This window comes from Phalacrocorax aristotelis, chromosome 7 (genome assembly GCF_949628215.1).
Source record: "Phalacrocorax aristotelis chromosome 7, bGulAri2.1, whole genome shotgun sequence".
In the NCBI taxonomy this organism is placed as follows: domain Eukaryota; kingdom Metazoa; phylum Chordata; class Aves; order Suliformes; family Phalacrocoracidae; genus Phalacrocorax; species Phalacrocorax aristotelis.
Genome location: NC_134282.1, coordinates 26,175,369 through 26,200,877, shown reverse-complemented (window position 1 = coordinate 26,200,877; position 25,509 = coordinate 26,175,369). Strand labels below are relative to the sequence as shown.

The 25,509-nt window shown below is 40.3% G+C and overlaps 1 protein-coding gene across 1 annotated transcript; it reads left to right on the top strand.

Moving 5' to 3' along the window:
* The first annotated feature begins 846 nt into the window (after positions 1 to 846).
* On the top strand, positions 847 to 25,165 carry FAM168B (family with sequence similarity 168 member B). The gene is made up of 7 exons (XM_075099363.1): positions 847 to 1,127; positions 7,899 to 7,979; positions 11,650 to 11,733; positions 15,885 to 16,027; positions 16,974 to 17,151; positions 18,529 to 18,658; positions 20,009 to 25,165. The coding sequence occupies exons 2-6, from the start codon at positions 7,910 to 7,912 to the stop codon at positions 18,639 to 18,641; spliced, it is 588 nt and encodes a 195-aa protein (XP_074955464.1). The 5' UTR covers positions 847 to 1,127; positions 7,899 to 7,909; the 3' UTR covers positions 18,642 to 18,658; positions 20,009 to 25,165.
* The last annotated feature ends 344 nt before the right edge of the window (positions 25,166 to 25,509 follow it).

Here is a 25,509-nt window from a genome sequence, read left to right as displayed (position 1 = left end):
CACTGAGGGGACAGGCTGAGAGACCTGGGTTTGTTCAGCCTGGAGAAGACTGAGGGGGGATCTTGTTAATGCTTATAAATATCTGAAGGGTGGGTGTCAAGAGGACGGGGCCAGACTCTTTTCAGTGGTGCCCAACGACAGGACAAGGGGCAACGGGCACAAGTGGGAACACAGGAAGTTCCACCTCAATATGAGGGGAAACTTCTTTCCTGTGAGGGTGACAGAGCCGTGGAACAGGCTGCTCAGGGAGGGTGTGGAGTCTCCTTCCCTGGAGACATTCAAAACCTGCCTGGACGCGGTCCAGAGGTCCCTTCCAACCCCTGCCATTCTGCGACGGGTTTGCCTGCTCTGAGCAAACAAAAACTATGGGAAAAGTAAAAATTTTCATGACGAGTTACTGCACTCACAGAACTACTGTCCGGGTGCCGTGCTTTGCCGCTCGCGCTCTTGGACGTGCCGTTTAACCCATCTATCCTTTACATCCCAAGCTTCACCTTAGCTCTCCAGCCTCCCCGTCCTGCCACGCACTCGCTCGCTCAGTCCCGCACCGTGGCAGCGTGCCGGGCGGCCGGGCCGAGGCCGGCTGTGCTCATCGCCCGAGCTCGGCGCCTCTGGCCTGACCCCTCTCGCTGCACAGCGGCTGCCCTGCCCGGCCTCGGCCCCGCTCCCCGCGCCGGGGACGCTGCCACCCCAGCCCGTCACCCTCCTCCGGACGCCCAGGCGGACGCAGAGCCGGGCTGAGCGCGCGGCGGTCCCGCCGGCGTCACGTGCTGCGCGATGGGGACCGGGGCGGCGATACCGAGGGGGGGTTCCGCGTTCCGCGCACGTGACCGCAGCTTCCGCCCGTTCCCTACCCCCCGCCGCGGAAGTGACGCCAGCGGCCGGGTCGGTGCGTAGTTGTCGGGTGCGGCCGGGCGCGGAGGAACCGGAGTCGCCCGGCGACCACTAAACCTTCCCCGCCCCGCCCAGCGCTGTCCCGCGGACCGCCGGGACCGCCGGCACCGCCCGCCCCGCCGCCCCCCGCACCCGCGGACGTACGGACGTACGGCCCCACGCACGCACGCACGCACGCACGCAGCGAGACAGGCAGCGACGACCGGGCCGCCACCACGAAGCGCCGTAGCCCGGTGAGTGCGGGGCCCGCCGCGGGCGCCGTCACCGCCGCCTCCCGGAGCCGCACCCGTCTCCCCGCCGCGGGCCCGGTGCGTGAGGCGGCCCGGGTCCGGCGGCCGCCCCCCGCGGCCTGCGCCGCCGGCCTCCCGGCCGAGCCGCCCCGCTCCCCTCTCAGCCATCCGGGCCAGCCATCCTGCGGCGGCGGCGGCGCCATCCCGGGTGCCGGGGCGGGCTGTGCCACAGCGCGGGTGGTGCCGGGGGGGGGTGGTGCCGCGGCCCGCTCTGCGCCAGGCGGGGCTGTCGGTAACCTTGAGCGCCAGCCGGGGGCCCGCAGGGCTCTCGGTAGCAGGTGCTGCGGCGGCGGCTCGGTTGGGCCGGTGGAGGAAGGAGCCGGTACCAGCCGCCTCCCCGCAGCGGTGCCGCCAGCGCCCGGGCCGCCCTGGGTCTCGTCCCCTTGTGCTTCCTGCGGTCGGGTTGCCTTTGTGGGCTCTCTCGAACGCGCGGGGTGGCTTTATTGCTGTTTTACTGGCGTCGGTGGAGATTGTCCAGTCGGTAACTTCATAAAAATGCAGTATAGCGTCACGAGGGGATCAGTCGGATGGATTTTCAAATAAATTGTATCAGCAAGCTGCGTGCGAAAGGCTGTGTGTGGCTTGCGTGTTCTGTCTGCCCTGTTACCTTAATATCTGCGAGCCGGAGGAAGGAATAAAATGCTAGCCGTCGGTAGCTTCTAGGAACAGTTGTGAGACAAAAAGAAAAAAGGGCTGGTGCAGACGGTGTTTTCAGCGCTTTTCTGGAACGTTGGGAACCAGTCCATAAACACTGGCCAAATGATGAAATCTGTGCTTCGGGAAACGTAAAGAGTTAGGTGTTGAGTAAGGGGTGCTGTACAGCGCTCGGTGTGAGAAGAGCTGGATTTAATTTTGTTCTTAAATGTTCAGTAGCAGTGTACGTGATACCTGCTTTGACCAGACTTTCTGTCTGCTCTAATACGATTTTACTATAAGTTGTATAATTGTTAGTGTCATAAAACTTCCCTGCTCATATAAGGCATGCTTCCCAACCTGTACTTTCTGCGGTAGTAATTACGCGCTTTAACTCTCAGGTTAAAAAGCAGGAGGAATTAAGAGGCTTTTGGAGATTCTGTCCCAGTTTGGAACTTGTGACAGTTTCATCTTATTTCACAAAGGAATGTGGAATAAACTGAAAATAAGCTGCATGAAAAAATGTTTTTTACTATAAAAATTTACCAGGGAACAGAGCTTCAGGACTTAACCAAAAAATTGTGATTAGAAACTTCATGCAGTGAAGTTTTATTCTTCCAATTTGTTTTTTTTTTTTTTTCCTGTTTCTCATAGTCGATTAACTTCCCCTAAATTTGGCAATAGCCAGGCTTTTAAGAATCTTCCCTGAGGAACTGACGATTTTGCTGTACTACTCCACTTCTTTGAAATAAGAACATACCTGATCTTGAAGTTATGCAGGAGATGCAAGGATTGGAGTTGACAGCTTTTATCCCCTTGTGCAGTTACAACAGAAATTGTGGGCTTTGAGAAATGCTGGGCTGTTTAATCTTTCTATAGGTAATGTGTTTTTTTAAGAAAAAAGGGTTTGGTAATGTTTGGGTTTTTTTAAGAATAGAACAATGCCACTAGTGTACAAATGCAGTTGGTTCACTAGCACAATCTTAGTATTAAAGTTTTGGTATAGGTTTTCTCTTTGTGAATGGCACGTAGAACTAATTCTGTCGAGTCTTTAGTATGTAATCGTATTGTCTCTGTCCTTACCAATACTGGCTACAAGTAGTGTTGTTAACGTATGTGTATTTCAGATCTGTTACTCAGTAAAAAAAATGCATAACAAAGTATTAGCAGAATACACTTACAGGTGAGAATTATATTCATTAGAAATGATTAAAAAGTATAATCTGCTCTATGCCTTTCTAGTCTTAAAAAAATTGCATGTACAGAAATCATAGAGGGCTGACTGCAGGTGTTTCTTTCTTTCTCTTTTTATGACAAGAACATTTTGTAACTCGAGCAGGGGAGGAAGGCTTGCATGTGAATGATGTTTCCAGCTTTGTGCTCAACTTTATGAGTGAATTTTGGGCAAAGCTGTTTATTGTTCTTTTCCAGGCTGAGGTTGTACAGCTTCAACTTCATATAAAGTCCTGCTTCGTTCCTTGCGTTGGAACTGGTGCTGTCTTACTTAGCCTTTGGTGATGTGTCTCAGCTCTCTCAAGCTGGTAGGAAGAAAGCACAGCAACCCTCTGCCCAAAAACCTCCAGCAAAATGCAGGATGCTGCCAGCTGACTTAGCTGAGGTATCTTACTGAGGGGTTAGACTGGCAGTGCCGGGGGTGGGATTGCTTGCCAGAAGCATGGCAGTTCTGCGTAAGCATTGGTTCCAGCTGGCTTCAATCATGGACTGCCACAAACCCATGCCTTGTTCTGAAGAGGGGTAACACTTGCTTCCTGGTAAAATTCAGTGACCTTTTTTGAGGTCTTAGGTGAATGGAAGAAATGAAGCATGTGCTACCTGCAAATACCAATGCAATGTGGGAAGTGTTGTTTTAGACTTCACCAAGTCTTGAATGCCTGCTCACGTAAGTCCCCCGGCCCTTTTATTTTTTTTAAAGTAATTGTTACAAAAGTGCCTGTTATTTGCCCTAGGATTTGCATCGAAGGGTCTATTTTGGTGGCTGAAGTTTTAACAGAACATAATGCAACTGAGACTTTAGTCATTGTCAGTTATTTGAAGAGCAAAGTGTACAGAAGTCTTCTCCTTGCTTTTAGCAGTGGAAATGACTTTTTTTTACATTACAAATGACCAGACTTTAGGAATTGCATTTTTCTTCTATTAAGCTTTGACTGGAAATCAAATGGGTAAAATATAGAACATTACTAAGATAGTAATTAACTTTGTTAAGGAATTGTAAGTAAGTGGAAACTGGGTTTTGTGTACAGTTTCATAACAAACAACATTCTAAAAATATTCTAGGATGGATAGATGTTAAATACTATAACGACTTAGAGTGAGTCTGCTTCAGTTCCAGGAATTAAAGCATTAGTGGGCCACAATAGTGTGCTTTACACAAGGTACTTATTTAAGAGAGATTCTTCCCCAATTCTTGTGACAGAATGAGCACAAAGTGGCATGCAGGAGATCTTGTTCTGATAGCGTTTCTGCTCAACTTTGAAAATTAATTTTAACGAATATATTTGCTTACTGAGGAATGTGCAGTTTGTTTTACAGTATGTGCATTGAGCTGTGTTTTTTTTGTTTTGCATGTATCTCTGTAAAATTATTTTTAAAGGCAGAATTTCCTAGAAATGCGTTTATTCTGTGTGTAGGAGGAAAAGCTACGTGCAAAAACGTATCCAATTTGGAGTGCTGGAGCTTCAGCATTAACAGCGGTTGGCCTTTGTGCTCAGCTTCCTGAAATGTGGATTTAAGAGGAGGATGATTGTCCTGGTATCTGTCTCAAGATGAGATTTAACAGTCTTGATCAAAACCGAGTTTGATTGTTTGGCTTTGGCAAGAATGTAAGTGAAGCATTTGCGCTTCCCAAGCATGCTTGCACAGTCTTTAGTTGGAGCATCTTTAATAAGTGTGATTACCTTCATTTCAGCTGAAAGAATTAGTTGACTGTAATTTATATACAGTTGACCATGCAATTTATATACAGATGATGCACAGTAGACACTTATTTGCATAGACATTAACATGAGAATGCTTTGGAGGGGATGCCAACAAAAAGGTTGAAAGCCACAATTCTTTGTGTTCACTTTATACTAGTTTCCCTAGCGTTTGATGTGGACTTTAAGCATTACAGGAAAGTGGACTGCAAGGTTCCATATTTCAATATAACAGATGCCCTTCCAAGTAAAATTACAGTAAGAGTGGGATGATTGCAACCACTGGGTAATACTATATAATTATGCTTACACATGTTGGGTCCTTCAGAGAAGACTTGAAAATTATTTTTTTTAATTAGAAGTGATCTGAAGTCTTGTTTGCATTACAAAAACTGTAAGCACTGTTTGCAGGACGGTGGATCTCTACTTTTATTTCAGTGGTGAAGGCTAGAGTGTGAAAGCAGAAGTGGTGAAAGTGCGTACCTGTTCAGCCAAAGTTGAATTAATGTGCATTTGAAGTGGAAGTTGACATTGTTTCCAGTAAGAGGCAGCTTGCGGGCTCCCAGAGCCATGGGGCTTTTTCCCCCCTTGTTTAAGTGGAATTCCTTTCTCTTAATCTGCACTTCCTATGAGATCCAAGTCTGAGTTGTCTGACCTTTTCTATACATTTTCTGTACCTTTTTGGCTTTATATGGCTTCTGTTTAAGTCATCCCCCAGAATATATGTCCTTGTGTCCTTCTGCAGTCATTGACTACTAATACTTCTAATAGTTGGGGGGGGTGCTGGTGTGTTATATTTTATCCAGATATTCACAGTATGCTCTTGCTGGTTTTCCAGTCCTCTTTCTTTCCTTCTTCTCATTGCCATTCAGAATGGTGAGCGGGTTACAGAGTCTTCTTTCCTCCTGGTTGCTGTAGAGACTACAAGGAGGAGCAGCATATTTGTAGGGATATGGGGTGTGGGAGAGCCCTGTTTATCTTTGAGTGGAAGGGTATATCCGCCTGCCCTTAGACTTTTACCCCACAACTCAGAAATGCTGAGGCTGAAGTAAAGCTTCAGCCTCTTATGGGTTTTGTAAGATTAGAGACAAAACGTGACAAAAACAATACTGAAAGAGGAGCAGGGATGCATATGAGAAGGATATGCTAAGGCAACAGACTAAAAGTTTTCAAGTAAATGAAGAGTCCTTATTTAGAAAGAAGGATATGCAGAAGAAAGCATTGGGGGGGGGGAAACAGTCTTGCTTCAGTGAAATATTAGTCCAGCAAAATACGCCTGTTGGTAGCGGTGAGCAGAGTTAATGCTATTAAAACTCCACAGGGCTTCAGTGGAAAATAATGCTTCATACTTGAAGGCGACTAGTTTGCTGTGATTGAAACATGCTGCTCTCGGGAACTTTGTTCATGCTAAGCAATGTAAATGGCAGGTTGTTTGGTTTTTAACTCCTTAATGGATTCTGTTGTCTTGATATGTAATCAAGTATGAAGCTGGAAAAAATAAATACAATTCTGTTTAAGTTAGTATTATGGGTAAGTGTGTGTGAAAGTGCAAGAAACTGGTGAACCTTGTAATTCTCTTACAACAAGCTTGAGCGTTTTGTGAAACCCGATGATAAACTTTCTGACAGCATTTCATTTCTGATTCCTAATTTTGTACAAGTGTTTCTTTTACTTCTGTTGCGTACTAGGTGCTGCAAAACCTCTTGGCGCAAATCTGTTTTTAGTGTTACTTTAAAAAGCAGACTGATTATGCTTTATACAGTCACTTAACATAGGTTTATCATTTGATAAACCTATGAGGTTTATCAGGTTTACTGATAAACTTAGATTCTTGCCATAATGTATTCTGTAACCAAAATAGTGCATGCGTAATTATGACCCTTTCTTGCTTCATAAACTTTATTTACAAACTTCTGTTAAATAAACAGTGCATTAAGCAGTTTAAGTAAGACAGCATCTCAAGATGCAGAAGAGGAGGTGACTTAAGTATCAGATATTGGCCTGAAATATGTATCAGACTTAAGTATCAGATATTATCAGATATTAACAGTTAATAAGAAAGTCTGGTTTTATAGTGTGCCCTCCTGTCTTGCCATCGGAGGCTATTTGTAGTGAAAAGCGGGCGCTTGCAGGAAGAGAAGCGGTAAATCTGTAAATATATGTGGAAAATCAGGTGATTGAAGATATGGGGGTTAAAATACAGGAATTTATTTATAAAATATTAGAAAAGTAGTTGCAAACAATACTCTTGTAAGAGGCACATGGTGGGCTTGCTGATGAGCTGTGCTGCAGTGATTTATATTCCTAGAAGTACATAGGTGTACTAAAACAATTTGAGAAGCATCGTCGATGCCATTTTATTTTCCCTGGTGTTTATGTACAAGACCCTTTTTAAAACTGGGTATTTGGTTTTATTCTTGCCAGTGATGCTAGCTGTAGGTGCATTCTTGTGGTGTGAATACACAGTTTAGAAATGACTGGACCCAACTGGCAGCTTGTCCTAGGCTCTAAAGATCTTAGCAGTAAGTAAACAAATAAATAAATCTGAGCTAGCTGTCTAATATAGAAAGTCTTTTGCCACTTATTTCTGTAATACTTGGGCTGTTGATGGTGGATGAACTTAGTGCTGGTAAAGGACTGGAATCCTAGGCTTGAAATGCCAGTAATACTAGACAGTAAGTATTTGCATCCCTTGCCTAGATGCTTCAAGAAGAAATGGTAAGAAACCAAGATTGATAGATGGTAGATAGAGCAGTGATTGATAGGTGATAGATGGCATGGCGGGAGATGTCCAACACCTGTGAACTGCACTGGGGTACAGGTTTGCGAACCATTGGGGAGCTCTTAGGGGTGGAAATATTTTGAAAGCGTGCTCTGTAACAGGGGATGTTTCATTCCTGAGACATTCTCTGGCCGATTGAGGATTGTGGTGCTTTGAAACTTAGTTCTGCAGTGACTCTCTTGCTTGTAACTACAGCTCTAATGTTGATGAGTAGAGGAATTGCTCCTGTTTCCTCTATTGCTTTTTCTTCCGGTATGATTTCCCCCCACTTCCAGTTCCATTTTAGTTGCTGGGATCTCAAGCTTTCCCTATATTTGAGTAAATACTTTTTCTTTTTTTCTTTTTTTTTTTCCTCCTCCGATCCAGTTACTGAAATCATGAATCCTGTGTATAGCCCTGGATCTTCTGGGGTTCCCTATGCAAATGCCAAAGGAATTGGTTATCCAGGTAAGTAACTGTTTTTTAATGAGTTTCAGTTACACTGATCTTTGTAATGAAGAAAAGTAATTCTGAATGGCTGCATGTATGGTAATCTGTTTTGGCATTTGGGTGGGGTTTTTGAAATTTAAAAAGTGACATTTCAAGAGTGATGTTAGTTGTTCTGTTTTATTTCTAACTTCAGTATCTCTTCCAAGGCAGCTTATTTTAGGAGTTCTAATAATTACGCCCTGCAAGAAGAGGAGTCAGTTTATTTCTGCTGCTAGCTGGCTGTCTCTGTTAACCTTTCTATCCTCTAATTCTTGTTCATGTTACTGTTTTGTGACTGCATAGCATCAAAGGTGGGACCAAGAAAATGGCCAACAAATGTTTTTAAAACAGAATTTAAATGTATTTCTTGATTTTTCTGCTTCTCATTTGGCTTCAGGTTTCTCACCACGGTGTTTTCCCCTCACCTCCTAATGTGTGTGTGAGCAGGTTTCATTTCTGATGCCCTCATAGCTCAGAAGCTGGTTAAGGCAATAACTGGATTTGAACAGAGCTTTCCAGGAAGGCTGAAGAAAAGGGCAGTGTGCCTCTGTGAGGCGTTTCAAGCAGTATGTCTTCATGCAGTCTTTTTTCTGATATCTGCGGGGAAAGGGAATTATTCCATCCTGGGGGAGCCTTGGAGGGTCTTTCAGCTCAGATTTTATATGTCATAACCAATTAAACTTTTGTTGCTTTTACAGGGAGGCTGTTTTGTGATTTAGTTGGTGTCTGTGTTGGGAGCTAGAAATCATTCTGTGCCATTACTGTTTATATTCTTTGTAGCTGTACTATATTTTCCTACTGGTATTAACAGTTTTAAAACTTGATTTTCAGCTTAGGTAGTGCACTGGGCTTCCTGCTCTCCTGTTCCACTTTTCTCTGTTCCTTGTTCTGAATACTGGTGCATAAATTAATTTTCTTTACTGCTGACTTGGTTGTCTCAGAAACCTTTTATTTTTTTCTTTTCAGGTACTTTAAATTTTTTTCCTCAAACTAGTGTACCTTTCTTCATTTCTACAGTATTTATAAGGGGAAAACACAAGCTGTATTGCAATCATTTTAAGTCTATTGAGTAACTGAAATGGTGCAGTAATAAATTGTAAAGCAGATGCTGTATAACCATAAGTCCCACAGGATGGTTTTATCCTCTGTAACTGTCCTAGTTATATGGACTACAGTAATTTTATAATAAGGCAAGCAGCAGTGGTTTACTATTTAATATCAGTTACAGTACAATTATTTCTATAGTTGTAATAGATTGCTTTTTCAATGCTTTCTTTTGCTTTATATAACGATTGTTATGAATTATGTAAATATAACTTTGTATTTCTAGCTCTATTTTCTGAACACAGATTTATATTAACTAGCATTTCATTTGTACTTATAACCATTTAAACATTGCATTGAAGCTCTTCTTCAGACTAACCTAAGTGGTACCTTAATTTACTTAAGAATCTACAATAGTATATCTTCCTAAATAGCAGTTTAAACAACATGACAACTTCTAATCCTCTATTCTACTGCTACACATAGTAGACTACCTATTGAATTGTGTAACTGTGTATGTTTGTAAATATACAAATATTTAAATACAAGTATTAAAAATGCAAAAAAATTGTACTTTTGTAAGTATAATATTTGCCAGCCTTCACTTGGCTGTAAATTAGCCTGACTGAAATATGTGGAATTGAAGTAGAATTGTTATAGAAGTGCCTTAAATGTCATTCTACAAGTTGACCACTCAAAATTCTTCCTTACGGCAGTCAGTCTGTTTACAAAACTGTGACCCTTAAATTCAGCTCTGTCAATAAGTTCTACAGTGACACTGTTACAGATAGTTTGGTGAGCTGCCTGGTTCAGGCTTAAAGATCATGGGAGGAACACAAACCACGTTCTCTAAAATGAGAAGTAGACTTGCATTTTAGGATTTTTTTAAAAAGAATTGTTGTGTGACTAAGTCTTCTTTTTGCCTCTCCTAATCTAAAAGCTACAGATTCTCCATTCAGAATAATTGAATTTACATGGCTTGCATGGTAATAGAAAGTAATGAACATATCACTGGGTAGAATGTGTTATTTAAAGGCACTGTGTTTCTGAAGCTGTTGCATATTTAATAGATGTTTATATTATACTACACCTATTTGAGGTTGTTGGATGGGTTTACCATAGCAAGGTATGTACCTATCCAGATGTTCTCACATGGATGCAAGTTCTGCGTAGAAGTTAAAACTGCTGCTTGTCATAGTCAGATTTTTCACAAATCATTGTTTCTTGAGCAGCTCGGAGTGCTCTACTGTGGAGCTAAGCCTGTGGAGAAGGAAGAGAGGACTGAAAACGTGTACAGCATAAATAATGTTGCTGATGTGTAGTCAGTTTGAGTAATGTGCAAAGCTGTACTAAAGCTTTTCACTAGCAGCTTATGAATTTGAAATCTTAAGAGCTATTTATACTCTGAAAAGTTGTTATGAATTGGATAAGTTATTTTTTTACCTTTGATTTTTCAGCCTAATGCTTTTCCTAGTCTTATCCATGCTGACCACCTAATAGTAGGGCCAAGTGTGTGCCACTGGATATGTTTACAGAGTGCTTTACAAAACTACATTAGCACATATAGTCCTGAGCTAAGGAATTTTTATTGTTAGGAGTATTTTTATTGTTAGGAGTAATTGTGAAGGACACTGGGATTTACAGCAAAACAGAAACCCTTCAAATTTGAATAGCGGTTTAAAACTAGCAGCTTGAAGCCTGACAGTGAGTATGCAAACAGTAATCACCTTTTATGTGGAGAAGGTGAAATCTTTGTATGTTGATAACAAAATGTGGTAGTAACTCTTTCTTTCTAAGTCATTACTCAGTTTTACAATTTGGAATAATGTAAATAAGTTCCTGGAAAATTAATACCCATGATTAATTCAGCAATTTCACTTACTGCAACCTAAACAAACTTTGTATCTTTCAAGTAACTGTAACTTTTGCTAGTGCTGTTTTTTGCCGTATGTTGGAGGCCAGTATATTGCGATGTTGGTTCAGCCATAGTGGTCCTTGTGTTCTGGTGTAGAAGCGTTCACCAACCATTTTGCTGATACCTCACTTGTTACTGTTAACTCTCATAGTACGTGCCTGAGACTGGTGAGCTTATTTTGATACCTGAGTGTAATAACAAGTCTGTGTCAGTTGCAGCAAGCATTTTAGACTACCTAAATAGAGAGTACAAAGCAACCTTGTGGTATCTCTGATCTGGAGAGTCAGAGTCAGTCTGACGTCTAGGGATTTACTTCTGTGAATAAGTCCCCTCAGATAAATATTTTATGCACATCAGGTCTTAAAACTCAGGGGGAAGGAGGGTTGGATAGTTGCACAAAACTGTTTTGTCCAACTAACTTGAGTTACTTGGTCAACTTTGAGAGTTGCTGAAACAGGGACATAACGGAGGATGGCACTTGTGACTCCTTAGTTGTTGCCTTCATCTAGTGTTCAGCTTCAGGTGGCCTGGGAGAAGAGGAGCCTGGTGTTTCAGTTCAGGAGGTGTGATTGAAGGCCATCTGTTAGCTCACTCAATTAAAAGGTGTACAGCGAGAATCTTTGAGAGTAAAGTCTAGTTAGACTGTGCAGTCAGTCTTTGAAAATAACTTTGACACATTCTTTCTTCCAGCTGGCTTCCCAATGGGCTATGCAGCAGCTGCTCCTGCCTATTCCCCTAATATGTATCCTGGAGCAAATCCTACCTTCCAAACAGGTATGTGTAATAGGTATGTCGAAGCAGTAACCTGAAGTTCGGAAACTGCTAGAACCGAGAAAGGAAAAGCTGTAGGGGCTTACAATAACACTTACACTGTGGGATAAGTTTTACATGACTTTGAATATGACTCATAAGGAATCATCTGATAAAATGAGTATAATCTTAAGTCCTACTGCTTTCACCTTCAGAGAAGGGAAAAGCTGAGTTTTTAGCTGTTGTTTCTGTATTTCAGGCCAATACTTGAGGATTACATCCTGTTTCCCTTCACTGCTTCCTTCTTGATTCTGCTTGCTTTGCATCCTACTAGTTATTTCCAGACTCCTGGTTTTTATTCTGTCATCTTAAAAATTCTTTTTCATCCTTTTCTTAAATGGCACCTCTTTCCAAGTTCAGCTTGCTGCTTTCTTTCTGCCCTTAGAATTGTCTTCCATGAGCTAAGTGTCCAGAAAGCCTGGTTGCTCAGTAAAAGTGTTTTGTTCCTAGTGGGTATTGGGGGAGGGTTAGGTAACTACACATGCATGCTTGTCATGTGAGAGAAAGGGAATGTGATGAGCCTAGGAAAAGGGAGGTGGAAGAACAGACACAAGCGAAACCAAAGCACTCACCTAAGTTGTTTTTATGTAGTTCTGCTTTTGCTAACAGAAGATGATTTTGATGTGTTAATGCTCGAAACAAAACAGAAGCAGGTAGCATTTGATTTCCACTTTAAACCAGGAACATACATCTGATAGAACAGTACTCTTGCTGTGGTTATTTTGCGTACTAAGGAATTCCTTACGCTGCTTTTTTAATGTAGATCTGGGCCATCTTCAGGAGCTCTTTCACTTGCATGTGTTATGCCAGTTTTCTAGAGATACACAGGGCACATAACCCAATCTGTCCCCGAGTGCCCTTGTGTAACTTATGGGGATAGGAAAGAATGCTGCTTGAAACTGGGAAGCTGACATTGTGGAAGCCTGCCTGCTATATTGAAGTTCAATGTTGGTAACGTACGGCATCTCATTAACTACCAGGAGACTCTTGAAAGGGTATGGCAGCAATTACTGAGGCAAGAGAGAGTAAGTAATCTAAAACGTCTCCCTGCAGAACCTGTTAAGTGCAGCTTTCCTTGGAACTGTGGAGTGTTCTACTTGGTACAACCTGTGTGTCTCTTCAGTTTGCTGCTTGGAGGCATAGCAAGGGCAGAACTGATTTTGGCTTGCCTTCAGTCTTGAATTGAAGGTAGGGAAACGGATGGATATTTTAAGTTCCAGTACTTAAAAAACCAAAACAAATCTATCCTTTGGACAGGGTATTGCCTCTGTGCAAGTATAATATCTAGGGGTACCAGCTTGCACTTGCACTGGATTGCTTAAGAACCTTTTTGAGAGTGGTGTTCAAGGGAGAGCAGTTCCCATCAGGGGTATAAGTCTCAGCATGGGAACCAAAACTGTATGTGTGGTTTTATTGTTGGCTTGTATTACTAATAGGCTGTTCATTTTCATGGTTGAGATTACCTTAGTGATGAGTCTGCCTTCTGTGCTCCATTGTACATATCATCAGGATTCATGCAGCTGTGCTGAGGAGTAGCTGTAATTTTTGATCCTAGAATCAGATAACTGAAAAGTAGTTCCAGTCTTATTACTCGTTGCAGTTTGCAAATCCTACTGCAGGAAGATGAAGATAAGTTGCCTGTAATCAATTACCAAATCACGAGACTGATGTTTATATCCAGTTGTTAATTATGTCAGTTATGTTGTAATAGAAGGTTACGGTTTCTGTAGAAGATTCTTGATTTGTTAGACTTAATCGTTTTGTAAGATTAGTTTGCATTGATTGATCTTGGAATATATCTCATGCTATACAACAAAGTTAGACTAAGAAATTTTTCACTTTATGTGAAAAAGGAATAAAGACTGTGGAAGTCATATACCATCTTTGAATGTCCTTAATTTTTATTTAAAGCTAGTACTATCAGAATCTTTATTGCTGTTGAATAGCAAATAAGCTTTTAATTCAGAGCTAAGAATAGCTTTAATTTTTAGCTACTCTTTAAGCTATAAACTGAAGTTCAAGCTGTCCAGATCTTCTAATTCAGGCAGATAACAACTTGAAGTACTTTGTCCTGACAGCTGGGATGTTTTTTTTTTTTTATTTTTTCTGATGTAACTGCTTGTAGAATCAAAGCTTTTGTAAATTCACATCACCCAGCAGTATTTGAATGTGCTGTGCCACTGCTGTTCAGTAAGGGTACCTTTTTACAGGTACCTTCCCTAAATTTCTGTGGTTTTGAATAACCATGTGGTTTTTGTTCCCGTAAGGGAGAAAAAAACTAAATGGGAAGGCAGAATACCTTCTGTACAGGTGCGCCACTTTGCAAGAACGAAAGCTAAATTGCCTGTGCAGCTGTATCAGTGGGTTTTTAGAATGAGAGTGGGCTTGACTGAGGACATAGGTATAGTTCAGCAGTGATGCTTCATGTTCAGCATTTCGTAGCTGAGTTTTTCAACACAAATAGCTCCCAACACTAGAAATAAAGAATAGAGCATGCTGAGGAATTAAATTCTATAAGTGCTGTGGTAGCTTTCTTTAGTGTCTCTAAAGATGATAAATTCTATTTTTTTTAAAAAAAAGGAAAACATATTAAACCTATTTCTTTGTTAACATAACAATTTTCGGTTTGAGGTGTGGAATGAAATTGGAAAGAAACTCAGACTTCTGCAAAAAGAGTGAAGGTCATCTGTCATAACGTTGTCTGCACAGACTGACTTTTTCACAACACAAATGCCAGTGTTCTCTCTGCGAAGTGGCTTCAGAACTGTTCTCTGTATTGAAGTCAGCACATTCTAGACAATTTTTAAAGTCAACCTAATCTCTGTTCTGTAGTCTTTTTTTTCTTCTGTAATTACCAAGTGTGTTTTCTTCCTTGGGGTTCCCTAGTACTAGTTTGTACGGTTCTAACTAAATAGAAATTGTACCTGTGGATGCTGCATTTCCTAGTGTGGTGGACCTGAACGAGACCAAGATCTTTTCAGCCTAGGACAGGCTAGGGCTTTAATGCTTTCTCCAGAATAGGTCATGCCTGTTGCTTACTAACCTAAATGTCATTACTGGTGGATGCTGCTGCTAAGGTATTTGTATTAGGGCTCTGGCCATTAAGCTATAGTATAATCTTGGCAGTGTAGCTTGCAGCAGCAATGGTGCTTTTCATAGATATCCTCCATGCCTCATCAGGCCCTTGTTCTGTTATCTTCAGGCCTTGTCTGATGAGGGCTGGAGAAAAAACAGAACAACTGTCTTTAGTCAGGGTCTGAGCCAGCAGCTGCTGCTTTGCCCTGTAAAAATTGAACAGTTCCCACCACTTACAAGGCAGGCTGATTTTGGGGACCTTGTAATAGGAATGCAAAATTCTTTCTGATGGCATCTGAAGTCTTATTGTATTTTGTAAAAATAATTTTTACTTGATGATTAAGGGGGTCTACATGTGTAATATACAAAAAGGAGATTTAAAGATATTAAAGTACCTTAAAAGTCTAATTTGGAGTTGCAATGAGCTCTACAGTGCTTGTTTTTTAAGGTATGGCCTTTCATATGTATTTTAGCCAGTTCAGAAAATGCCAGAAAACAAATAAGAATAAATGTAAGTTGAAGTGGAGGTTGCAGATTCTGTTTCTGTTCTCTAAAAATCCATCTAGAGCTCCTTACATGATTTTGACTTTGGAAATTAAGTTACTCTTCTCAGAAGGTAACTGCTGGTTAGTTAACCGTTGTTATGGTTTGCCAGTACAGTTTGGGGAGCATTGGCTGAGGTACCAAATCCTCCTATGTAGGAATGCTGCCTAATATGCCAAACCCAAATATTTAATGATATTACTGTGACAATCCAAATCCACTTTTTTTATCCCATATCCATAGATTCAAAAAGCAAATTTTGCAAAAATACAGTTAACTTTTCATACTTCGGCAACACAGTCAAATATTATTTTAAGACTGTTACCAGTATTATGTAAATGCTAGAACTTGTGCTTGGATATTGAGACTAGCTGCTAAGTACTCACATGAAGATTAAGGAATTTGGAAATAAAGCAAATTGCTACCTCTGACTTTAGAAAGCAGCGTGCTGATGCTTGCTTTTCATGTTTTTAATGCAGAGTTATCTTTTTTTTCAGGTTATACGCCAGGCACCCCATATAAAGTATCTTGTTCACCCACTAGTGGTGCAGTGCCACCATATTCTTCCTCGCCGAACCCCTATCAGACTGCTGTGTACCCAGTTCGAAGTGCCTATCCACAGCAGAATCCATATGCACAGGTGAATGAACAAAATGTTTATTTGGATACTTTTTGTTTACCTTGTAATATCTGCTTGAACTCTTAACTTTACATCACATTTATTTTGTCATGGATGGAGAAAATTGTTAGCTGCCTGCAGTAAGAGTACAGGGATTTACAGAGTGTGTTTGCACTTCTACATTTTCTCTCACGTGGCAGTTACTCTGTACTTACTGACGGTGTGTTAAGTCTTTTGAAGAGACACTAGATTAAGTAACTTTAAAAGTGTGTGCTGGATGCTGGAACTATCACATCCCAACTTCATTGTGTCAAAAATGGCCATGAACTTGCATTAATTTTTTTTAAGGAAGCCTCTGTTGTGATTCAGGGAGTTACCAAGTCTCATACAAGGCAAACTGTTGAAAACTATTAGGATAGAATTAAGACACTTCAGTAAACATGATACCGTGGGGAAAAGTTGGCCCTCTTTTTTGCATAGAGGAAGCTTGCCTGGCATGTCCTCGGTAGTTAAAGAGAATCAATAAGCACGTAATAAGGTTTATCCAATCTGCTTAGTCTGTTTGGATTTGTCAAAAACCTTTGGTTCTTTAACTAAAACCAGCTGAATAAAAAGCTGTGAAAGAACGAGAGAAGTTATGTCGTGGATTAATATATGAAAAGATATGAAGGGAATGAATAACAAATTAGCCCTTATTGTTGAAGGTGCAGTCAGCACTGGAGTTCTGCAAAGGTCCCTGCTTTTGAATGTTATCCTAAATGCCCTAAAAAGGGGCTAAATGTTAAAAAGTTTGCCAGTGAAATGTAGTTGGAATAGTTGAAATAAATGTTTTGTCTTCTGCTCTGTAAATACACTGCATTATTAGAACAATGCTTTTATTTTATGATGCATTCATGAAAGAAGACATAATTTATCTTCCCCACCAGATATACCGTAATTACTTAATTTACTTTTTCTCCTCTAACAGCAAGGCACTTATTACACACAGCCTTTATATGCAGCACCACCCCACGTAATTCACCACACCACAGTTGTGCAGCCTAACGGCATGCCAGCAACTATGTATCCTGCTCCAATTCCGCCACCAAGAGGAAATGGTGTGACCATGGGGATGGTGGCTGGGACTACTATGGCAATGTCAGCAGGTATGTGAACCTGTAACCCTTACATTCTCTTGCTGAAGCTCCTCTTTCAGGTTGATACAGAACACAGCTGCATTACAAAAACGTGATGCCAGAGGTGAACTTGGCAGAATCATAAAATTGTTGAGATTAGAAGGGACTTCGGTCATCTAGTCCAGTGGCTTCAAAGTGGGTCCAGCTAGATCAGGTTGCGTGCTTGCTCAGTGATACTTTGGTCATCTCTGGGGATGGCAATATCACATCCTCTTTTCAGATATTAGTATTATAGTAAAATAGTTCTTCTTTATATCTATATGGAATTTCACTTACTCCTGCATCCGTAGCTTCTCATCAGCGTCAAGAGTCTGACTTCCTCTTAAAACTTTCTCTATGCCTAGCTGAAAACAGCAACCTCTTAAGGCTGAGGAAAATACAGTATCCTCAGCCCACCCCTCCTATCGCTCACCTTCTTTGTATGTTGAGATATAACAGGTGAGATATAGCAGGCGTTTGCACTACCTGCAGGTCTTCTGTGTCAAAGGCAATGGTTGAGGATGTCTTCTTCCTAATGCCACGCTCTTTTAGTGGTAGTGTTTTGAAGACAATGTTTAACCAATATCTAGACTCATCTGAGTGTTTACTGAGGGGGTGTCACACTTTGTTACTCAGTGGGTGTTAACTCACAAATAAATGTCCGCATTCACTCAAAGGATGCTCAGTTCAGTAATCTAATTTTTTTTTAATTAGATTTAGATTTTAATTATTTTTAATTTAGATTTTTAAAAGAGCTTTAAAAATTGTTTTCAGATTCTGGCTTTTATCTTGTCAACTTTATCATTTAACTTGAGGAACCTCAAAACTAGAGAAGTTACGTGTCACAGACTGAGCTAACATTGGTGTTTCATATGTGGGCAAGCTTATTCTGGGTGTTTGTTACTCTTTCTACAAGGTGCTGTAAAGTAAGACCATTAAGATCCTGCTATCTCAGCCTATTTGTTTGTGAAGCCCCTTAGTCTGTAAAAACCTATCTGCAATTAGCAAACAAGAACTAATTTATTCTGATTTACCAGTCAAGTTATCTCTCGTGAAATGGCATGTGAAACATGCTGTGGGAAAAAGTTTTGCTGTGAATAATGCTTATGTTGCAGGGTTTCTGATAGAGCTATTTTTGAGTAATGACTATCTTTGTGTACATTGGACTAAACATCAAAATGATCCTCTTGCATGAATGTTTGAAGGAAGATTGGGGCTGGAGTGCAAAATTATACTGGTAATTTTAAATTGGAAGATGAGCAAGCTGTAACTGTTTTTAAAATTAACTTTTTTTTCCTCTTTTTCTCCCCACCCCCACCCCTGTACTAGAATTTGCCTGCACTGAAAAAAATGTTCTCTTCATCCTAGGTACTTTGTTGACAACTCATTCCCCGACTCCAGTAGCCCCTCATCCAGTTACTATGCCCACATATCGGGCTCCAGGAACACCAACCTATAGTTATGTGCCCCCACAGTGGTGATCATCCTGGCAGTCAGTGTAAGTTACCGATTTAGATTGAAAGCAATTAATCTTTCTTACAAATGACAGCATTGCAGGTTCTTATGGAGAGATTTTTCAGGAGGTAAGCAGTCTGGGGTACTTCTACACTACTCTGAGTAAGGATACACAAAAATTATTGCTTATGGTAGTAGCTGTTCCCTGCAGAGGACAGAAGCCTTGTGGGACTACTTTAGTGGTCTGTATCTTCAGAAATTATGAAACATTTTCATGTTCATGATTGTTGAATATGAAAGAATGAGCCTCAAGTTTGCCTTACTAAAATACATCTGGGACTAAATGTATTCAGTATTTTGGATTAATTGGTAATTGTTGAATTCAGCAGTACTGTGATTCATGAATGAAGTAATGTGTGTAACTTTGTAGTTTTATTTTTGATTGGCTAAATATGTAGGCAAGGCAGGTGTTTTGCCTTGTTCTGAGGTTGAATATTTCTCATAAGCTGCCGAAACAAATACGTAACCTTGACTCAATTTCATACATTCGCTCTGTTTCAGGTAGGTCGCAGTTCATGCTACTTATAGTCAGCGTGGAAAGATCGTTTCTAGTGTGGACCAAAATTTAGATTATGGGTTTTGAGAAAGCGAATTTAATTTTGAAATCTGCTATAAGGTGGGATGAATTTTGGGGGCGTAACATGCATCAAACTGACACAAAGCCTAATGTTTTTGGGATTCTCACTTCGGTTGTTTTTTAGCATGTGTTGAGAAGAGCTTCATTTGAAACAAAGACTTGTCAGATCAACTGAACTAGAAATTTTCACTTTTAGTTCATTTACTTTATGACAAAATTAACGTTGTTTTAACTTTCTTTGGATTTCTCTTTCAGCAGTTAGGGGCCCAGAGTTCTGTTATTACACGTGGCTGTATTCACCTTGAGTTAGCCACGCAGCAGCCATTTCTCATTTTGCTGTGATGCTACATATCAGTCTGCAGATCTGAAATGTTTCACATATAATATACTCATGTAGTATGACATTCTTGGATGAAATAAAAAGTGAGTTTTGCTGTGACCAAAGTCACAACTGCTGATAATTAAATTTAGCATAAAATACCTTTTTAATGTTGCACCTTCTACTTAAGACAAAGTTACTAATCATGACAAAGCTGGGAGGGACATGACAGGAAAAAAATTGATGCAGCGAATTCTTAACCTAGAAGCCTGTAGGTTTCAGTTGACTGGATAAGTGCTAGCATTAGCATTATATAATACTTAACGCCTGTTGTGTGCACATATCAATATGGTGTTAGAATGTTCTGTAGTATCTCACATAACTGAGAATATTTCCTACTTCCCCACCCCCCACCCCCACCCCCACCCCTAATGTAGGTTTGAAGATGGGAGATATGCAATCAAGAAATTGAGGTTTAAAAGTTGGTGCTGAAGCCCTCATGCCTCCGACCAGGACTTTTCTCTGAATGCTTTCAACACTTGGCTAAACACTACTAATTCCTGATCACTGAAGATTTTCCAGTGCTGCATATCTTACATCTTGGAACTCCAGCAGTTAGTCTTAAAGCAAATCCTGTTTTGTGGACTGTCTTGCAATTTTTTAGCTAATTATAATGATAAAAAGGGAGTATAAATTTATTCTGATCCATATCTAGTTGAATGCATGTTAAAACACAAAAACAAAGCTTGCTCAATCTACCTGCAGTGACTGATGCAAAAACCATCATATGCAAATCCAAAGGAACCGGAAAGTATTTTACAACTTGTATCACTAATGCAGTGTTGTAATGTATGCAGGGTCTTAAAAGGTAGAATCACAAAAGTGAGTTTCTTTATAGAATACCATAATATACATTAGATAAGTGCTTCAGCCTTCTTCAGGTTGATGAGTTGCCAGTTTAAAAGGGGCATATTTTTCTTTAAGTGATGTATTCTTTTCAAGTTCAACTACTAAATTGGAGTGACTGGAAAATGAGTCAGACAAGCTGTAGAAATCCCGCACACAATTAGTTTACTTCATACCTTTTCATTTTCATTATACGGATTCAGTGTTACACAGATGTTCTTAAGGATCAGAATGAAATGACAAAGGTAATGCTGCGTGTGCCAGTAAATAAAGCAAACTTCCTTGAGGGAAAACTGGCTCTTAGGAATAGTAGGAGGTGACATCACCTGAATAATGAATTGCGTGTCCTGGGGAGATATATATCCAGTACTATCTTTCATATGATGCAAGATGTGTCGAAGTGAGACTGCCACACAGACTGATAGAAAAACACTTTCTTTTAGTTCTCAGTTCAGGAAATCCATGCTGTTTTTCCTAAAGAATGTTGTAGTCAGTTGAAAATGTATGTGCAGTTGATCCAGCTTGCTTTCCTGAAACTTAAGAAATGCTAGGGCTTTCTACAACAAACAGGAGGAGTTCAGCTGCATGTTATTCTGAGGAAAGCTTGTGTGCCTGATGAGTATGTTAAAGGGGAACAAATCATTTTAACACAATTTCCTTATTAGCTACTTGCAGTATAGGCTATGGATATGCTGTAGTAGGGCTGCCAGAATATAAAGTTTTCAAATAGCTGTTCTTTCTTCTTTTCCTGAAAATATTTGTAATTGAAGTAGGACCTATTTGTTGTTTTTTTGATGTGTTTTCTTGGAATTTTCTTTTTTTAATTCCTAAATTGCACTTAGAATCACGTAGAATAAGACTGACTGCAGATGAGCATTTCATTGCAATGAGTCATTTCTGATATTCTTTCTTACAACTTCAAGTTTTAAAAAGTACCTCAAAGCAAATGCTGTGGGGATAAAGGGCTAGCCTTAGAACCCATTTGTATACCAAAATTGTTACGGGGGAGATTTTAAATTTTTAAATTTGAATATTGCATATAAAATTAAGTTTTTTCTTACACCTGCTTGACTTACAATTCCAGAAGGATGCGGTTTTCTTTTTTTTTTGATACATTCTGCCTGCAATAAATTATGCAGTAAATCGTTATAAAATGTTGTTCCCTTTTAAGCGTTTACACAGAGGTATATCAGGCTGTATTGTTCTTGTAGGTTAATTTCCATTCAGAGGTAAATCTTTTTAAGTTGTATATCTAGTTACGCTTTGTTTTGGGGTGTTCTGCTCCTGTACAGATTTGGCAGCTGCTTCAGCGTAGCATCAGTGCTGATTTAATGCTGCCAGCCCAGTACTCTGCCCTGGTGGGAGGCTTACATACCTTCATAACCTGTTGGTGGTTAGAGCCTTCAGTAACTCGTATCTTTCACAGTAAGCACCGTCCGTGTTTTTTACTTCCTTTTTTTTGTTGTTGTTTAATAAAGTTCAGGTTTGTTTTGCATGAATCACTGTCAGTGGACGGCCCCCTTATTTCTTGAACATAACTGTGTTGTTGAAATAAGTACTTTAAACCTTACTCATGAGCACTTACTGCAGCCTAGGGATTTCCATATGTTTCCAAGTGTTTCTGTATGGAGCAGAAAATTACCCCAGGCAAACTATCTGAATCTGTACTGCTTCGTTTAGGTCTGTTTAACAATTCCATTTGTGTAGTAGATTTGCAGCTTTGATTAGTCAGGTGTGCCAGAGAGTACAGCGAACATTAATACAGGCCATTTGTCCGTTTTAGCTAGTAGAGAGTGACATTTTGTTGTCTTACAATGATTTTAACAAAAGAGCTGAGGTATAAAACAGTGCTATATTGGGGAGAAGCTATAAAGAACAAGCTCAAAGCTTTGCTGTCTCCTGTCTCATCACCCAATAAACTAAAGCTTTGAAAAATCATAGGAGAGAACTTTCATGAATGCTGCAATACATAAATAGTTAAGGAACAAATATAACTTCCTGTATATTTGCTCTAACTTCAGATCCTAAATGTCATCTTGGAATTGGTCTCTGTATGATACTCCATAACATTTAGGCAGTCTCACTTACTTGAGCACTTTTTTTCAAAGTTGCATTATGGGGTTCATCCACGAGGGGGAAACTGTACCTTTTTTTAAAAGGTACTTACGCCTTCCAGTTTTGATCTGATTATAATCTGCTGGGAGGGTGGAGCATGTCTCCAGTAGTTGATACAGAAAGTAACCAAAAGCACAGTGCAGGGGACGGGGGGGAATATGTGTATATATAACTATCTTAATGGTATTTTGTTGCAAATAGTAGAAAGCATGGATATAAAACTGCGGCGGGGGAAACTATACATCATTAAATAGGCGTTTACACAGTGAGGGTCTTATGAAACATTCTCTCCTGCTTTTTATATAACATTCCCTATTTAGAATTCCTTTATAAATAAATACGCAGTATGTGTTTGCACTAGAGCTCCTCAGCAAATGAAAAGAGCTGGTGCAGTAGAGACATTTCAGATCAAGCTTCTCTTTAAAAAAAAAAAAAAGAAAAAAAACCACAAAAAAAAAACCAAACAAAAAACTTTTATGGCAGCTTTATATGGTTAAAAAAAAAAAGTACTACTTTAAACCTGGAACTGAAAATAACACTTGCAGCAATAACAGAGAGAAGTCCAAGAAAGATTTTTTTTTAAATTCAAATTTCAGGTGTTGAGTTTAGATAAAATATTTTTTAAAAACTGAGGTATTCCCTATGTCAGTAACAACTGATGAAAATGTCTTTTAAATGTAGCAGCAGCAAAAGAAAAATGGCTAATAATTGGCACCAAAACAGTGTAGCCCTAGTCAATGGCGTGGTGGTCATTAATGAAACACTAGGAAGGAAGGCAGAGAACCTACTACTAGATCTTGATTATGCTTGTAATCGATCTCCTGTTTGAATTTTCTAGGAGAGGGGCAGGAATGCTGTTCAAGCAAGCTTCTTTTTGAGTGTACTATGCAAGTTAAGTGCTTAGATGCAGTGGTAGATGAAGAAATGCTATATATTAATTGAAGTCCTTCCTTGTATTGCTTCATCCACTGAAATAAAAAACAAAACCACCACCCGTAAGTACCACCATGTCTTAGTGTTGTCTGAGAATAGTTCATGGTACAGAGTTGTATACCAGGGTACTCAACATTGACTACTCTTCGTGGAGCAATCTGGCTTCACTGCTCTTGGGTAGTAAGGCCTCTTAAAGTATCTGAGCAAGAGGTGGTCAGAATTGACTTGGAATCACTCCCCAGTGCTTCAGAACAGTATTATACACCATTCACTTGGGTTTAGAACATACTTTTGCTTGAATAGGTAAGCACAGCAATCCGATACCACCATTTAACTCTAGACTTAAACTCATACCAGAGTAGTGAATACCATGCGTGTGAAACCTCCCATCTTAGGAACATGAACAATAGTGATGCTTCAGCTGGAACTCGTGGGAAGGGGGACAGATGCTGTGGTGGTTGTTGAATGGTGACTTGCGGTTGGCCAGGATGCGATTTGTGCAGTAGGTGGTAGGAAGTAGGCACGATCCACATCCAGCCTTCTCCAGCAGGTGTCACTGGCCGACCTTAGCATGTGCAGAGGGTCAAAAGCAATCCATTAATCCTCATGTCGAAGTGTTTGTGAACACCTGTTCAAAAGACAAAGATTTACGCTCATTCAGGTTGTTCTCATTAATAAGTGTCAGCTTTCTAATCCTGCATTTTACCAACTCTAAGCTTCCTGCAGAGACCCTCAGATTTGACGAGGTAGAATGCTGATTAACAGGAACAACTGGAGCGGTTTTGTGCTTCAAGCCTTGCCAAGAATCAGGTTCATTCTGAGATCTCTGAAGTAGTGAGGACTCTCTCAGCAGGCTGTGTACGCCTCTGTTTGAAGGGTGTTGAGAGAAAATGAGGTGTGTTTTGTAGACGGAAGAGAGGGAAGAGGAACAGTGCTTATCTGGGGGACAAGGAAACCTTTTCTTGTGTGGGTTGAACATAACACTGAAACATCGGAATTCCACAGGTAGTAAGGGTCCATTTGTGATTTAAAAAAAAAAATCTAAACAATTTATGGGCCCTGAAGTTTCAACATCAAGAAAGCGAACATGACTTTTCTAAACTGTTGTGACTTTTGGGCACTTAGCAGGCAAACTGGGAAAGCTTTTTTTAGCTGGCTGCTGTACAGACTTGTTTTAAGTAGAATGGATTTGTTAGTGGGTTTTTTTATTGTAATGCTATTATTGGCTGCCCTCATGTCTAAGATTTGAAAAAGTGAGTGCATGCAATGGAAGTACAAGAGGCCCCAGTAATAGTTCTCCATGTTTGTTATAAAATAGACACAGGTTTCCTTTTTATGACTTTTTTTAAAACTGTCTTACGAACAGTTGTATTGGTACTTTTTTTAAGTTTAGTCAATGTTGTCTTCCAGAATAAGTTTTAAGGTATCACTTACTTCTGCATTGAACTATCGCATCAACACAAAGAGTGGAGATTCCATTCTGAGCCAGTTCAATTGTGAAAATTCATACTTTTTTATTTTTTATGCAATTCAATGAGTAGATGAGCTCAGATTTAAATTCTTAAAAGCACGTTTATTGTAACAAGAATTGTTATGTATTAATACTTCAGTTTTCAATAAAGATTGACTTGTGTTGCTTATTGTGGTGGTGTTCTGCTGTCTCTGGTGCCATCCTTTGAGGAAAGATTCTCTTGCTGCGTAGCAGTACGGTATGCTGGAACTCCTCAAGCTAATGACATCTGATGATTGGTCGAATCAAAGCAAAACACTTGAATTGGTTAAGTGACTTTTCTCCATAAGGTTTCTTAATGGGTAACAAAACACAGCAGTAAAGGCTTCCTTTAATTCCCCTGGGGAGCAAGGAGCTGTAAGTTGCCCTGCCTGAGAGTACAGTAAAGATGGTGCAACCCTGCCTCACTCCCTTTTGAGGCATTTCTTCAGGTTTGAGCTTTTTATTATTTTATAGCTTAAAACAAAGAAAATG